The following is a 17,266-nucleotide window of genomic DNA, read 5'->3' on the forward strand; positions in this document are numbered from 1 at the left end:
CTGCACAATGCTTGTACCATGTTTTTCATACCGACTGAACAAATGTGCCATTGTGTTAAGTACAAACAAGGCCGTGTGAGCCGCGAGCACATGAGAGGGCAAAGCGGCATTTACAGATCCGCATCTCATTTCCACAAAGGAGAGCCACAGATGTCACCTACGCGCGCGCGCGCGCGCACACACACACACACAAGTGTCCAGCTCAAAGTGAACTCAGTCTCGATACACGTTCCTTTTCCATTTTTTTTTTTTTTTTTTTTTTTAAAGAAATCGGATCTTCAAGAATGCCGTGAATAATACGTAACACAGTAACGACGGGAAGGAAGAGCGAAGTTACCTTACACAGAGTGCGCTGCTCAACGCCTCCTTTCACTTGCGCGACTGCACGGGGTCCAACTTGAACATGGGACGCGCAGCTCGCTCCCGCTGCGGCGGTTCCACCGCGGGCCGGTCGGCCGGTCCGGGGACGCGCAGATCGGGCGCAGATCGGGCACGGAGAAGCGGAGACGGGGCAGAGCGGAGCGGCAGCGCGGATCCCTCCTGATAGCGGCGCACGGAGGAGGAGAGATAGATGGATTGGAAGGATGGATGGATACACTGCTGGTTATACTGTACTGCTGGTGTTACACACGGCGCTCCGCGCGGAGCCACACACACACACACACACACACACACACACACACACACACTGGAGGTTCAATAAGGGACACACTCACAGTCAGTGACCTACAAGGGAGAAAAATCAGTAAGGTGCCTTGAAGCAGCTCATCCCCCCACAAAGTGTATCTCTGAACATCAGTGAACATGTGAAACACACACGCACGCACGCGCGCGCGCGCACACACACACACACACACACACACAGATAGGACGTGCAAAGGTTCACTAACTCATGGTACATCCTGATCAGCTATCTTTTCTGACTGTTCCATATTTCATATGTCATCATGCTGAGACTTTACATAACGCGGTGCATGTCTGCATACTGCAATAATTAGAAATGACCGAAGACACTGAAGTTATGTAAAATGTATTTTAACCCTCAAATGCCCGTGATGTGCTTATGTTTTTGATTTTATGTGAAAATGTGCTTCTCAAAAGCAACTCGTCGAACCCTTTTGTAAAAATAGTGTTATGCTATTATTAACATAAATAATATTTTGACAATTCAGTCCTTTTTACTCTCTATTATATCTCTATTTGCTAGCCTCTGATATTAGTTACACATTACTAAACATGATAAACACAATCGAATCAATGCAAATAACTAATCACCCTGTCACAAAGGAATAACACACACTGCCACACCAGTTCGGACCGGGACTGTACAATTGATATAAATGATATATCTCAAGTTCATAAGACACGAACCTTTTAAATGAGCTCTGAATTCGAAGGAGGTGGAAAAGGTAGTGTATCTGAAGTGTTATGATGATTTAACATACCGTGTGTGGCCTCCTCCATGCGCGCTCCCCGCTCCCTCTTTTCCGCCTGTGCGGTCACCTCGCGCCTGATTAATCCTCCTTTCGCCGTGCCCAGTCATTCACATTTGGAAAGTAAATAACACGTTGACATCATTACGGCTCCGCGTTAGTATGTCACATTCCTCCGGCGGCCGTAAACAATGGAATAGCTGCGCTCATTAAAAAAAGTCATTCCAGAATGCCCTTCTATTAGATTGTGAACCAGCGATTATTCTATAGCTACATTAGCGCTAAAAATATGCATATTTTATGTAACCGGGGACGGCCTTCATAGCCCAACAACAGACGATTTTCTAAAGTCACTTGTTATGTTTACCTACTTGTGCGGCTTCATTATTTCCCCAAAAAGAAATCCAGGTCAAGAGCTTTTCTAAGAGTATGGCAGCATTCTCCAGTGCGGGGGATGGGCTTTCCTCTCCTTCATAATCCCAATATTTAAACATTAGGCCTTGTCCTCCATTTGAACATAACAAAAGACTGATATATAGACAGAAGTACTATATAAATGTGTTTATGATTTTGTGTTGGCCACAGTAAACCTATGAAATACTGCATATAATATATACATACATACATACACACACACATTTTCAGAACCGCTTGTCCCATACGGGGTCACATACATACATATATATATATATGTACACACACACATTTTCAGAACCGCTTGTCCCAGACGGGGTCGCGGGGAACCGGAGCCTGCCCGGTAACACAGGGCGTAAGGCCGGAGGGGGAGGGGACACACCCAGGACGGGACGCCAGTCCGTCGCAAGGCACCCCAAGCGGGACTCGAACCCCAGACCCACCGGAGAGCAGGACTGTGGTCCAACCCACTGCGCCACCGCACCCCCTCTAGATATATGTATATGTTTTGTAATTAAATAATATATATTACAGCCATCATTTGGATACCATATAAATCCATCTGAGAAAGGAAGTGTCTACTTGTAATTTACATGATAATTCATCTTGATCAAGAATATTTTACACACTTATAATCATGCTGTTAATGTTTCAAGTTCCAAGTTTTTGTCACATAAACAACCATATTTAGTGCGACTTGCAGTGAAATGCTTTGTGCAGTGAAATGTGCTCTTAATATATGATTACTTTCTGTCTGTTAAACATAAAAAAAACATCTTCAAGTTCCATTTGAACAATCAAAATGTTTAGATCTGCCTAACATTCTTATTCTAACTGCCGTACCATTCACGTACCGCAGATCAATAACCTATTTCTCCGAGGCTATTAGGAGCGACATGGTCAGTAACTTGGACCATTACTGGCTACAGTTACCCAGCGCCCTAAATTGAAAACCCAGCTTTGGGTCTTGTTCCTTATTGGTAACATTTTAACTGCCTGTCCTTCTGTTTTAAAAAGCCTAGGAGTGTACAGTAAGTGGATTACGCACTGCAGAGTGAGTGCACCTCTATTAGGAGCTGGGTGGCTGCTGCTTTTCTAACCACAGAGCTGGCTTTGACCTCTTAACAAAGAACAGGTTCAATCTGCTTCCCCTCCCCCATGCTGGGAGACTGATGAGGGTCACATGACCTCTCTAGACAGTCCCAAATAGCAGGGGGGGGTTGGGAATATGTGACTAGTGGGGGAAGGGAGACCTCGAGGACAGTCACGTGGTTCTTGGTGCTTGGCGGGCCGGGGAACGTGGGCTCTCCTCCTGGCCCCAGTGCTCAGTGTGGCGCTCAGGGAGCCCCGCACATCATCGGAGCAGCGTGTCCGTCTGCATGATGGAGGCATCGCTGAAGAGTCTTGACCTTTATTCTGAGAAAAAAAGGGACCGGGCGTGGGTTGCTCGACAGGGTTCGTCCCTGGGACGTGTGCCTAGTCAGAAAGGGAGGCTGCAGGGTTTTTAAATCCACCCCGTAGTGACCTTGTGCAACCCTTCGCCCACCCTCATCCAAACCCGCATAGAAGAATCACAGTCGAGGGTCTGGTTGACAGTTTGAAATCGAACATCCAGAGCCGGAGTTCAGCATGAATAACTTGTAAAAAACAGATTAATAAACAACATTGTCAAAAATGGCAACATGCTTTCAGTATGACTGTTTCACATATTTATAACAGGCAGGACTGTGGTCGAATGTCGAAGACTGCTTATGCAATAGGTCAAGGTTCTGAGCTTGAAGGCCTAGTTAATCAAGTTTCCTGTTTTTATTGCTCCATACTGATGACATCGTTCCCTTTTTAGGCAACATTTAAATTAATTTCTGTATTCAGATTTTTTATTCTAAAAATGCTTTGCAGTCTTTCATGTACAAAATAAGATTTATCTGAGATGATTTTTGGGTGACTCCATAAATGTAACAAAGCTCAAGCAAGTCTGTGTATTTACATTAACTGTACATGAGTATTTATTGGTTAATGCTGATTTAGTCTTTTTTTTTCTTTTTATTTGTTGTTTATTTTTTTGGCAGCATAACTGCACTTTATTGTTATGTGCCATGTTGACCAGCGAGCTCTGTGTGAATTTCCCTGCAGGGACCTAATAAAGTATTACCCTGTTCTATCCCATCCAGTCTTATACGATTGCTATCATTTTTTGGTGCCCCAATACCAGACAAGTTGTTACACCACTGGTTGACTCAATATATTTCCTGGAGACAGTGGATGAGGTCTTCACATGTCCAATAATTCCAACAAGACTTCACGATGTTATGCGATTTAATATTTTACACTTTCACTTTATAGCACAGCGCCATCTAATGGGATGGAGCCTTATTAGAAGTGTGTGTGTGTGTGTGTGTGTGTGTGTGTGTGTGTGTGTGTGTGTGCTGGTGAAGGCCCATATCCTAATATATGATCAGTGAAGGACTTCGGTATGACACAGCCTCCGTACATTCCACCTTACACTCTGTTTCCTTGGATAGCCTCTGGATGACCGTCACCTCAACTGGACAGGCAGTTATTGAGAATGGATGTGTACTTGAATGGATGGATGATGATTCACCTTCGTACTTCATCCCAGTTCACAGGCAAACTACGGAAAACAAGACCGACTTAAATCCATTGTTGGGCAAGGTCTTTCAGCTCTGTCACAAAGCTGACAACATGCGCCGCTCTCTGTTTACCCTAACTCAACGAGTACAAAATGCAGTGGCACAGCAGGTAGAGCTGGTGCCTCATAGCTCCTGAGCTGCTTGGAGGGTGCAGAGTTTGAGTTTAGGAATTTATGTGTTTCTTTCAATGGGCACATCCCCATGCATGGACAAAGACACCAGAGTCCACTGTCCCCTGTCCTTCCCTTGCCTTGCGAAGCATGAAGGCATACGATTATATACTGTTACATTATGATGGCCGTGCAGCTGTGTACACATCTGTTTTCTGTCCCAGTGATCCATTTTTTTTTCATTGTTATAGATGTTCTGACTACACTATATTGTCTTGCTTTCCATCCAACTTCCCTTCTAATTAATTAGGTATTCCTGGAATATTATACAGTCAAATATAACAGTGGGTGGCTTTTATCTTGATAAGATGGATATTAATGGAACATTTGTGGTGCTGGGGGGTGTGGTGGTGCAATGGGTTTGGCCAGTGCCCGCTGTGTGGGGGGCTGGAGCTCGAGTCCAGGTTGGGGTGCCTTGCGATGGACTGGCGTCCCATCCCGGTTGTGTCCCCTTGCGCCTTATATCTCCAGCATAGGCTCCGGTTTGTCGGGATCAGCAGTTGTTGATGTTGGTCGATATTTTTGGTGCTATCTGAAAAAATTCCTATTGTGTCGCCTTGTTCTTGAAACTTAAAGCTGAATGAGCAGTTAATTTATATTAAGAAGTCTGTCAAAGAAAAAAAAAATCATGCCAGGAATTGCTATGAATTTATCTGCATTTGTTCTCTTGTTTTCATTTTAACCCACAACCTAGAAATAATGTAGCTATTCTATTTTTTAAACCTTGCAATACAATGCCACTAAATGGTACACATATTGTGTTTTTCACAATGACATATTATATTCAGTAATCATAGTCATATATATATGCATCAGTATTAATTTCCCGCACTAATCCAGCAATCCGATAATCCATGTGAGTATATATGCATCTGTCTTGACTGGTTGCAGTAATCCTATAATCCATACATTTATGTTTGGGGTTGTATTCAGCTGCAACAATTGATATTTCCAGCCATCTCATATTTTTTTATGATCTGGATAGACAGGTCAGGAAAACTTGAATACATGATGTGTCTGGCGTTTAGGTGGATGTTTTAATGGCCAAAGGGCACTGGAAAGGGGGTTTGTGTTACTTTCCTCAGACCCCCTGGATACTGAAATCCAGCAGCCCTGTCCCTTACTATTGCTGCTCAAGGGAACTGTTTACATGTTATATTAATGTCAACGTTAAGAATGTATTTTCTTCCATTTTTCCTGAAAAATAGTATAAATACAGCTGAGGGTACAAAGAACATTAATGTATAATACTCACTATATCAAAATAAAAAAAGACCACATATATATGGTAAATATATGTCTGTCTGGAGGTGATAAATTTTGAAGTCCTAGTTAATCAAGTTTCCTGTTTTTATTGCTCCATACTGATGACATCTTTCCCTTTTTAAGCAACATTTAAATTAATTTGATAAATTTTGTATGCACTGTATATAAAAAGAGAAAAAGTTAAATCTGTTTTTTAATGGACCCTTTGAACAGGAGGGACCCAGACTGATGTACAGCTGGTTTGGTCAGCTGTGGCAACATGCAGTTCAGCCTGTATTATTAGAATAATGTGTAAAACTAGAGTTCTCCATGTTTCATCCCGACTGGTGATCCTTTCACGCCTGCCATAACAAAATGCTCGCGATGAGATTAATGAAGATAATCTGCTTGATGTCGGCCGTGTTTTTTTTTTTGTCGCGGCCCGCTGACAAACGCGCTGAAGAGCAGCGCTGTTTTAGAGGTGCTGCTGTTTGAAATGTCATGATGACAGGTTTCCATGGAGACCATGGCAGGTGGGCACACGTGGGTGTGTTTAATGCTCCCGCTATGCTCAGAGGGCAATCGCTGAAGACAATACACTGTTTTCCTCGCAGCAGGACTCTGCAGTGTTAATGTTGGTGCTTAAATTTGCTTTATCAAGGTAGTTCACAGAAAAAAAAAAAAAATTGTTTACCCTGGTGCGGCACCACTGTCTTTGATGAAGCACATGCAAGTAACATATTCAACAATTTCCAGCCCAGATGTGCCTCAAGTAGTTCAGCATAGACCCCGACAGCGATGTTGCTCTTTCTCCATGTTTTATGAGTGAACCCTGTCGTAACGTTGTTGTTTTTAATGTCAGATATCGCCGAAGAGTTTCGGTACTTCTCTGAAGGTTTCACCAGCACTTCCTGTCCTGGAAACTGAGAACGAAACTGGAGTTTTTTTTACACCACAAACCCAGATCTTTACCGGAATAATGTCTATAGTGAGTGAGATCACTTGCTATTTCTGTCACCTAATTTTCAGAATTGTTTTTTTTTTTTAAGATTCTGTAATGTATCTAGTTGAGATACGAGGTTTCCTGGCAAGAGCTCCCTATTGTGGATGGATAGGTGGATGGGGGATGCTACTAGAGACAAAGATCATGCACAACGTGTGAAATCTGGAAATCGACTATAAATCAGTGAAAAAAAATTCATCTGCAAAAGGACAGTATAATATTTTATACGTCAGCACAAGTAATGTTACTGTACTAATAAGATGGTGTTTACCAGTATGTTACCTTTGAAAAGGCACTTTGTGTCAGATAAAAGAAAATCTGGAGTAGTTTGAAGCAAATAAGAATAACAATTGAGGTTAACTGAGAACAAATAAGGTTGTTAACGAAAGAGCTCGGTTTATTTCCTGCAACAAGGTGGAGATGTGTGATGTTGAGAACACCGACTCGATTCTATAAGTTACAGATATATTTATAAATTATACAAAGCTTAATAGGAAGGCAGCCCGAAAATGCCTGCTGCTGCATGTAAATAGAGTTTGGTCTCAGAGTGAATTTTATAGGAGTTGAATTATTAAAATAATATCTGTTCCATCACACCCAGAGGAATGAGTTACACCTCTGGATGCTCATTTCTAAATTGCTGATGAGTGGAAATGTCAGGTGACAAAACCCTTGAGGTCTAATCCATCCTAGACTATCTTCAGCGCAAACACACTTCTATTTTATTTAATTAGCATCACCTCCTGTTTTCTATTTCCTTGGGAGCACATGAATCCCCTTTTTTTCCGAATTGGGCGTAATTAAATTCTCCCATATTGATTCAGTGGGTGAATGGTAAAACGAAACATTTTTAAACGGAGCCTCTCTGTTTGGTAAGCACATCCTGTTTTTCCCTGTCTCCAAGAATAATTTCCCTGCAGCCCAAATAACATTTGCAAGCATCCCGGCAACCTGGGAAACGGCTGTCAATATAATAACTCAATCACCATTAATTTAGCTAACAGCGTTTAACCGCACATGTTAAAGGTGGAGGGCCTGGTTGCTTTTATCCAAAACAACGCACAGTTCCACTGCGCAGAGCTGCCAAAAAAGAAAAACATTTATATAATATTATTTTTTCCCATGTTTAGGGAGACTGGGCGAAGAAACGGACTGCGCCAGGCTCAGTCCAATCAAGAGTGCTTTATTTAGTTTACTTTAGTTCTGCGCTGTTTCACTACCTTACACTAAATAGCCATGAGTTGAAAATGGACATTCTGGAGCGGAGGCTTCAGCTTTAGTGTCAGCAAATAGAATGAGCCAGAATGTCCGAGGACTTGTCCTCTCCTCTCCAGCGTGGACCTGTGAGAGGACTTTAACGGGACAACACTGCCATCCAGCGGCCAAAAGCGCACATTGACAGGGGCGCGCAGTGTGCGCACATGTACTACAGTGCAGTGCAGTGCAGGAAAGTTCAGTACAATACAGTACAGCACTACCGCACTGCTCTTCCTTCACCCTATTTCAGCATGTTCGCCCCTGTTTACATTTCTCCAGCACCTTTTAGCAGAATGTAATTGAAACCCTGCAATCCTTACATGGAAGTGTATTATGCTCAGATGTACAACAAACTAAATCCCCCCCCACATACAAATGTATTAACTTCTAGAAGGATTATTCAGGTCAGCTTTACCCTGATTGAGAATATTTGGATATTGAGCAGAGAATAAAGTGGTCCGGCTGATGCATGATGGAAAGAAATTCCCAGCAAGGTTATACTCGCCTTTATACATCTGTTGAGAATAAACTCAGCTGAATACAGTTTGCTGCCGCTACAGACGAACAAGTTCATCCTTGTTTTTCCGGTATTAACTGCAGATATAACTGCATGAAAACATATTTCATCATTTTGCTCTCTATCTTTCAATAAGACCCGAGGATACCCCAGGCTTTTTACTTCCCCTGGAGGGAAGTGCTGCTGTGTCCCTCAGCAATTGAATGTCTCTAGAATTGGCCCAGCAACAGTATCTTGCCATATAAATGGGTCAATAACAGTAAATTTCTAAGTAATACATTTTAAAATGATAATGATCCATTTAATTAAATTGCACCTATATTAGTAAAATTTAAGGCATGTTGATAAAAAGTATAATAAAGCAATTAACGCTGTTTTGATTTATGCACAAACTCTCAGAGAGAGTAAACATAAAAAAATAATATAAAAGTAATTACTATTAAAACTAAACAGTGGGGCAGCAGGTGGCAGTGATTAGAGCTCTTACCTTGTCGCTGAAGACCTGGGTTTATTCTCACTTTGCTGTGGTACCCTTCATTCAAGTACTGTCTCTGGACTCACGCTGTAAAAATTACCCAGCTGTTTAAACAGGAAAATAATTATAAACAACTTGGGATCTAAACCTACCATTGTCAATCGCTTTGGACAAAAGCATCAGCAAAATGAATAATCAATCATGATCGTAATAAAAACATTTGGAAGAAAAAATTAGGGAACAAATATGAAAACTCTGGATAGACCTATAACTAACATAGCTATTAATTTGGCCTTTATTGGCATAGCTGTGCCTGTGGGAATTAAAAGTATTTCCGTCGTTGACCAGACATTCTGCTTTGAGTCTCGCTATTTCTCTAGGACCCTGTACACCCCACCTCTTTTTCTGTAAGATCATAATAAATTCCTCAGAGTAAATATTCTTCCTTGTCACTCGCATCTCTTAAAAAGGACACAAAGCTTTGACTGTCTTAAAGTTTTATTATTCACATTCACTACTACAATATAAAAATCCATAGGCTTCAGTAATCCTTGTTCTTCCATGACTTCCTGTAGAGAAAAATATTTTAACATGTGCCTGTGGACCCTAATCTGTTTGGGGGAATTTTTTTAATTCCTCACCAATTCAGTAACGTTATTGCCTTCTTACTGTGAAAACTGATTACTTTGGAGGATAAAGAAATGAAACATTTGAAAAAAAAACCCCCACAAAACTGAATGCAATGTAAAGTACAAAACGATTTACGCTGCACAAGTAATACATCATAAGTCAGAGGACTTAACAGCTACAACAATCTCATTGTATCCTTTGATTATCCTTCTTCAGGATACGATGTGAGGAAGACAGTTTGATCTTCCCTTTGTTTAGAGCTCTGGATGTTCATGAGAAAAGCCGGGGTTCAGGAAAATTCCTCTGGTTTGACTTGGATGCTGCAAACAATGAAGCTCCTGTTTCCAGCTTGGCACCACGCTGCCAAAAAGACGTGTTAAATTATTTGTTCATTCATCTGCCCGACCAGATGCTCATTCATTACTTGTGGATGGCACTCAGTGCAACCTGCACACCCAGCTAAAACCAGCTACTTCATTAGTCAACATCAAAGTTCGTCAAATCCAGCTCTATTATCACTCCTCCGCTGCAGGAAGCAGATGAAGACATGAAGCAGCGAAGGCCCACGTGGAGGACACGTCCGCACTGGGCTTGGTTAATGTCAGTGGCCATCCTGAGGAATTCGTTCCAAAGCCATCCATCACTTGGAACCCCGTGCGCGAGGAAGGAATTCCGTCCCAACCTCATACGGTGCATACATGTTTGCCATCGGAATGCTGGAAAATCTTGCACACAGATTGATCATGAGTCAATTTTTATAGCATGCCGCTGTATAAACAAAGAGAGCTACGACGAGCCAGAAAAGATTTGTGTCTGGCCCGTTCTCAGCATCGGACCCAAACAGTTCCGAGAAGAAAAACAAAGAGTTTGCGTCGGAGGATGATAATTGAATGCCATGCGCCCACTGAGGTCATTCATCATAACTCTTTAGATACTGGTACACCCATAATGTTTTCCATCACGGACAAAATGATGTACTTGGCTCCTGAGGAAGGAAAGTCAGTTATGATTAACAAGCGTATGACATTATATAATTCTCTTAAAATATGTTACAATAACATTGATACAGTTCCCTGCAAATATCACTTCCATCCAAGATTTGTTAAAAAACATCCAGTACTTAATTGGTTAAAGTGCTCTAATTTGGATCTAGCTGATGATTCAAGAGCTGAAATGATGCCCCGGCATTCTGAAATATGTATAGCTCTGAATGTTTGACCCATGAAGTTGTGTTTTCAGCACTGCTTATTGTTTTAACTTAGGCCTGTTTTGCCTCTCTGGCTTTTGGTTTTACAGAAGTTTGTCGTACGTTCATTCATTCATTCATTCATAATGACCACTTGTCCAAGAGTGGGATCACTGTGGTTCAGAATCTATCCCAGAAGCATAGGGTCTGAAGTAGGGTCTACCCTTGATGGGATATCGGTCCATTGCAAGGCAATGAAACACACATGCACGCTTGCACGCACGCACGCACACACTATAGCAAACATAGAGCACCGTCACCTGACACAGATATCTTTCAACTGTAGGAGGAAACTGGAGCACCTGGAGAAAACCCACAGGAGCTGGATTAGACCCCACATCTGAACTACAGCCCAAGTGCTCTGAGGCATCAGGACTACACATCGCACCCAGATGCCACCATTCTTGCCTATTGTGCTTTCCATGATGAAATCAGATATAAAAACAAGTGAATGAACTGGATTTATGAAACCAGGGAGAATTGTCCACACATGCATTGTCTCCTAAAACTGTGGAAAAAACTCCAGGTAAGACCTTTACTGAGATCACTCATGCCTTCAGGCAAATATTTTGCATCCAGATGACATATAACCTTGTGCAAAGCAAGTGGAAAAATCAACAGTGCAACCCAGGATATGCTAATGGGGTTTTTCCAGCCGTGGTTTCAAACCCCCAACCATCTTTATTTGCTAAAATTCTCAACTTTGCCTTCTATTATGCGTAGCAAACTATAAAGAAAGTTATTAAAATTAGTTAAAGTGGAAAAAGCACAGTGTGAGAATACTGATAGAGTTGCACAGGACTGAACAGATCTGTCTCAGCAACACTCCTTGTATAAAAACTTTTTGTATTAAGTGGATAAATATAACTGCTTGCTGGTTCCAATAAGCACTTTGACTGTATGTACTGTATCTCACTGCTAAAACGAATTGCTGCTACCCAGTTTTAATTTACCATGGTCCATTTGATAGCCTATATAACAGAATATTTAATAATGGACAAGCAGGGCAATCATTATGCATTCTATGTGTGTCAGATTAAATACGCATCTAAAATGTAATTAGATGCCATAATAACAGTTTTGTAATAGTGTGGCGGAAACTATTTATTGATCTCATATTGCAGTCATCGCTGTTGGGTTTGCAAATACAGAAGAATATAAAATCCGACATCATTTAGCAACCATTAATTGGACTCCAGCCTGTCTGTAATAATCTATTCCGCTAATGAGACACTCCTTCTAAATTTATTTTACTTTGATCAATTACCATTTCAGGACAAACTCACACTGAATAAGTTAATGATGGTTCCAAATGATGCTTTCAGATTGTTTCCAAACAATATGATGGCGCAGGTCATTTCGCATGATGATGAAACCAGTTGAATACTACAGCTGAGTGAAATTGAGTAATTATAAATAAATGAGGTTATAGTGAATACCGAATCTGCTGACTTTGCAGATTTTTCCCTGCCTAATTCAGGAAGAATGGAAAAAGGGTATAAAGGTGCTACAGAGGTGCTCCTCGACACATTGCTTTTAAAACATAACCGTAACTGGTTGTCAGATACCACCAGCTGAGATCTCCCTCTACCGATGTGAGGCCTTGAGGCCGGACAGAGATACACAGGCACAAAGCACACACTCTGTTTCTTCCTTCTCTCAGATCAAGGAATGCTGAGCTCTGAGAATGATGTCTTTTTCTGCTTTGCATATTTTTAAGTGTCATCTCCAGGTGACCCAAAGGGATTTGATCTGGCAAACTTTTGGCTACAAATCCAGCAATGATGCGGTGGAATGCATTTTCTGTATCTAAATACAAGATCACTTGTTCAGCTCAGAGACGTATTGCTTCGTTGCATTTCTTGAAGGTTGTTTTTTTCCCCACATAAATCCATATAAAGCTGTAAAAACGCATTCTGATGAAATGGAAATGTTTACATGTAATGGTAATGTTTACTTCAATGGTCTTAGATGGTTGATAGATTTTAGGGCACTCTGACCTGCAGGTTTATGATGCTGCCATAATAAAGTGTCTTTTCTAATGCAGCACTAAAAGCTGATGGAATGCAGTGTTAGTGGTTTATATGCTTACAAGTGCATTGCCTGAAGAAAATAATATTTTTTAAACAACACTCGCTCATAAAAAATGGGCTCATTTTAGACTGCATGGGAAAATAAATCTGCAAATGTTTTACTGGCAGTAAAAATTTGTTTGAAAAATCATTCCACTCATGTTCATGTATACATGTAACATGATTTATGCTTTTCCAGGTATTTTTTTTTAAATTTATATATATTATTTTACAACAGGAATTGCAGAGTCCCAGCATATAAAAGCAAGGCACCACAAGCACTGGATCATTCTGAACAAAGCAATGGAATGAGTGCCCCTATGCAGATGGTATGACTGCAGGTTCCTTGTATGAGTGACGGTCTCTCAGAAGTCATCCAGCATTTTTTGTGCTCTGCATCCATAAAATAAATCATAACACATCATGCACCCGGTTAGCCAAGAGGAATTCTCATGCTCCGGCTGTTGCTAATGGATGTTTCTGGGTGACCTGCATGCTGTAATGCATGTCTCTGATTGGCTCATGTGTAGTGCAGGTGTGCCTGCCGTGGGTTCACCTGCCCCTTTTGTTTTCAGAGGTGGGCACCAAACAATGCGGAGAACATTAATAGATGTGACACTTCTCATTTCAGCAAAACAAATATGGGACAAGGCCAGTGCTGGCACTGTATTAACAAACAGTATGCAACACCTATACAGAGAAAAAAAAAACTCCAGCATGACCTGAGAATGATGGGCAAAAAGAGATTTTTAATTCTTCTAAGAATGAAGATGAAGAAATTTTTGATGCAAAGCCCAGTGTAGTTATTTTATAGTGTGAAATAAGTTTAATAAGACCGTGTCACGTTAACTAAATTGCAAACTGTTTTCCACCAGTCACGAGACTCTCAAATCGCACAGTATCACGGATGACAGCGGCAACCCGGTGCGTGCTCAGCCAGTACGTCAATATGGGAGCCAGCATGTGCTCACCATGCGGTCAGCCCCAACGCTTGTTTATTTGCGCACATAAACACGAGTTGCTCGCTGAGACCTGCAGACAATTAATTGTCGGAATTGGTTGCGTGACGTAGGCGGTAGAGCCCCACTTCTGCCCAAATAAACACCCTTGCTCCTCTACCCCCTTTATGGCCTGAGTTCACAGTTGGCCAAGGCTTCTCCCAGTCAGTGAAACCCCACAGCCGGAGAGACGTGGGAGACAACAGGACCCCACACCATGAGTGTGGTTCCTCCGCCACACATCATAAAATTCCCCCCACACATGGGTGTAATAAGCCAGCAAATTAAGCTGTTACACACTTTTTTTTTTAAGGTGCACAGACATCCGCGTTTAAAACGTTTTAAGGGTGTCACGGGATTTCTCACCACCCGGTTGCATCATGTGGTGAGACCACCTGGAAATTGACAATCTGTTTGGACTGTACGCATCAGAGTGCAAGATTCCACTGGTAGAGATTCCACTGATAATGCGCAGTCTCATTGGAAAAACATCTGATGTTCAGATACCGATTTTCCTCGGAGCGAAAGTGGCAGACCCAATCTGTAAGGCACCCGCGCACACAGGCATGCATACAGACACACGGACACAGACACAGAAAAACATGATGACCGTGCTTTAACAGACAAGGTGAAGTCAGACACATGCATACAAGTGTTATGGATATTAGGCAGTTGAAAATCAAGGATGCTCACAGCAGTATTCCCCATGGTAAGAGGCAGTTCAAGCCTCCAGTACTGTCTGCGTTAAGAGATTATGTTCGTTAGGGGTGTAAGGGCTGAAGAATTTGGCAGACAGGATGGTGGACCCGTGGTGATCCAGCAACCTGTGCCAAGGGAACAGATTAAGTAAGTGTGTGCTCCAGTCTCGTTCGGCATTCCGTTGAAAACCTACACACGTGAAATGTGCTGCCAAGCAGGAAAGCCCTCTGTGGGCTGAGGGAAGGGAAATAAGGTCATTTCCTAAAGCCCCAAGGGAAAATTCTCATTAAACAACAGCAACTACAAGAAATGCGTTAATAAATAACTTGTAATGACCGGGGATCCCACCCTAGCTGTACCCCACCTTGGGCTCAAAGCATCCCAGGATTGTCTCCTGGTCACAACTCCCCTGAATTAGCATTAGTAGAGTTCTTGAAAACTGGTCCATGAATGAGTGCAAATAAATTAATATACAATGTATACTGTAGGGTCTCATTAGCTGTTTCCACCACGTCAAATTTCTCCATTCCTCAGGCTACAAAACATTCATTTGGAAAGTCATTTAGTGGAATTTGTTGGGGGTTTTAATTGCCCTGCAAGCTAAATCTGCTGTTGTTTCCTAGCTACTGGTGCAGGTTGCTGAAGAAATTCAAGGGGTTCCCTGGGAAGCTGGCTGACGTCCTGCTGTCCAGATGGGGCGGCAATAGGTGCGAGCTGGAGGAGGGATATTCATCTTATATGAAGGGAGGTCCAGGTTTTCCCCTAAATTGCTCAGGACAATTCCTCAGGGCAGAGTAGGATTTTCCTTCCCTTAATATATCTCCATCTCCTCTGGTAAAGATGCCAGAAACCCATGACTGTTTTAAATGGATGTTAAATGAATGTTTAAATGCAGAAGAACTGATTTGTGTCACAGAGAGAGCTCATTAGCTCATTAAGTACAAACCTGATCAGATGATCTACAATATTTGACATCAAGTTGATGTCAAACATTTGCAATAACAGTGGTGATTAGGAACACTCAAAAACACAAAGGGGTTGTTACTTTCACCTTGACGGGCACAAATATACTGAGTTTATTACATTACTCTAAATAAAAACGTGTAACACCTAGCCAATGAATTTCCTGAACCCCTTCAAAATATAATCTGTTGTAGGTTTGAAACCATACAATGAAACATCTATTGAAATTGAATTTCCCTTACAATCCAGAATACTGTTCGTTACACAGGACTCGCATCATTTTAATAGCCTTTTGTGAATTTGCAAATTTAACTGTTGGTATGACTTTTCAGAGAAAAGGTTCTTTTCCAAACAAACAAACAAAGAAACAAACCCAGAGTATTGATGAGAAAATTTTCATCACTGCGGTGTTGCATTATAGAAGGTTGAACTGAACAGGGAAGAGAGCACTGATGTTCTCATCTCAGGCACCACCTCTGAACCCTTACCTGACGGTACAGCCTCGGAAGCCAGTACAAGTCTGGGTGAGTTACTCGCTTCTTGACGAGTCCATGTAAATGTGAAATGTGTGAATGAGAAGCGGTCACAGTTGGTCATCGTAGCACAAAAAATATCACGAAAACACCTTTCACTCAGAAAAAACTCTACAGTGAAATATTTTGACGAATGCAAAACTTTGGTACACATTTGTTCACCATGTTAAAGCGGCTCCATGTAAAAAAAAAAGTCGTACAACGCACAATTTAAAATAGTTATATGTATTGCATTTTACATTCTTTCAACCTACTGAAAATAATATGGAATTCCCCTTATCTGTGGACAGATAACTGGCATTTCCTTGATAACAGATGCATTTTTGTCATTTTTTGAATTTACTAGTCCAAAATTATTAAGCAACTTTCTTCTTTTCATTTTCTTTCTATTTTATTTCCTTTTCTCACTCTTGTTTTTCTGGACTTGAGAAGGATGAGCGTTCGGAATCTTGGCGAGCGACGCCCGGCGCCTCACCTGCGCGCATCAGCGCACGCCCCCTGCTGTCAATTAGCCCGCGTTCGTCCAATAGCGATGCAGAGAGCCGCTGTGACTCCTCCCCCAGCGGGCCGCTGAACTTTCTTTTTAGTTTGTTCGCCGGAGTCCGCGCGCAGTCGAGCCTCCTTCGGTGAGCGGAGGAGAGAGATTAAAGAGAAAGCAAGCAGCGCGCGCTCCTCGCACCATGTCTCCTCGGGACCCCCGCGTGCGTCTCGCTCTCCTTCTGTGGATTACACTTACAGCCTCGTGGACCTCCGGAGGAGACGGCGCGGCCAGGAGGCAGGACGACTCCTTCTTCACGGAGAGCGTGTACAGGGCGAGATGCGCGTCCAGGTGCCTGAGCCTGCACATCACGCGCATATCTGCCTTCTTCAAGTACTACCAGGTAGGTAAACGCCTCCAGCAGCGTGCTCTCATCTCTATGGCAACGGGAGTAGATTTGTGCCACCCAGGCTGGTAAACAG

At 42.1% G+C, this 17,266-nt stretch overlaps 2 protein-coding genes across 4 annotated transcripts in view; one reads left to right on the plus strand and one right to left on the minus strand.

Annotated features, from left to right (window-relative positions):
- Positions 1-1,510, minus strand: part of LOC108920430 (F-box-like/WD repeat-containing protein TBL1X) — a 30,290-nt gene extending 28,780 nt beyond the window's left edge. The window contains exons 1-2 of one of the 3 annotated variants that reach the window (XM_018729178.2): positions 1,446-1,510; positions 343-540 (exon numbers count right to left, since the gene is read on the minus strand). The gene's annotated coding sequence lies outside the window, so the exon portion shown is untranslated. Of the gene's footprint in view, positions 1-337; positions 541-1,371; positions 1,425-1,445 lie in introns of those variants that run through there. The other 2 variants (XM_018729176.2, XM_029257708.1) reach the window with 2 other exon arrangements.
- A 15,399-nt stretch (positions 1,511-16,909) lies between these two features.
- LOC108920452 (anosmin-1-like) overlaps positions 16,910-17,266 on the plus strand; it is a 44,380-nt gene continuing 44,023 nt past the window's right edge. The window contains exon 1 of the mRNA XM_018729210.2: positions 16,910-17,187. Within this exon, the coding sequence (XP_018584726.1) occupies positions 16,987-17,187 (201 nt within the window). The 5' untranslated portion in view covers positions 16,910-16,986. The remainder of the gene's footprint in view (positions 17,188-17,266) is intronic.

This window comes from Scleropages formosus, chromosome 14 (genome assembly GCF_900964775.1).
Source record: "Scleropages formosus chromosome 14, fSclFor1.1, whole genome shotgun sequence".
NCBI classification, from domain to species: Eukaryota; Metazoa; Chordata; class Actinopteri; order Osteoglossiformes; family Osteoglossidae; genus Scleropages; species Scleropages formosus.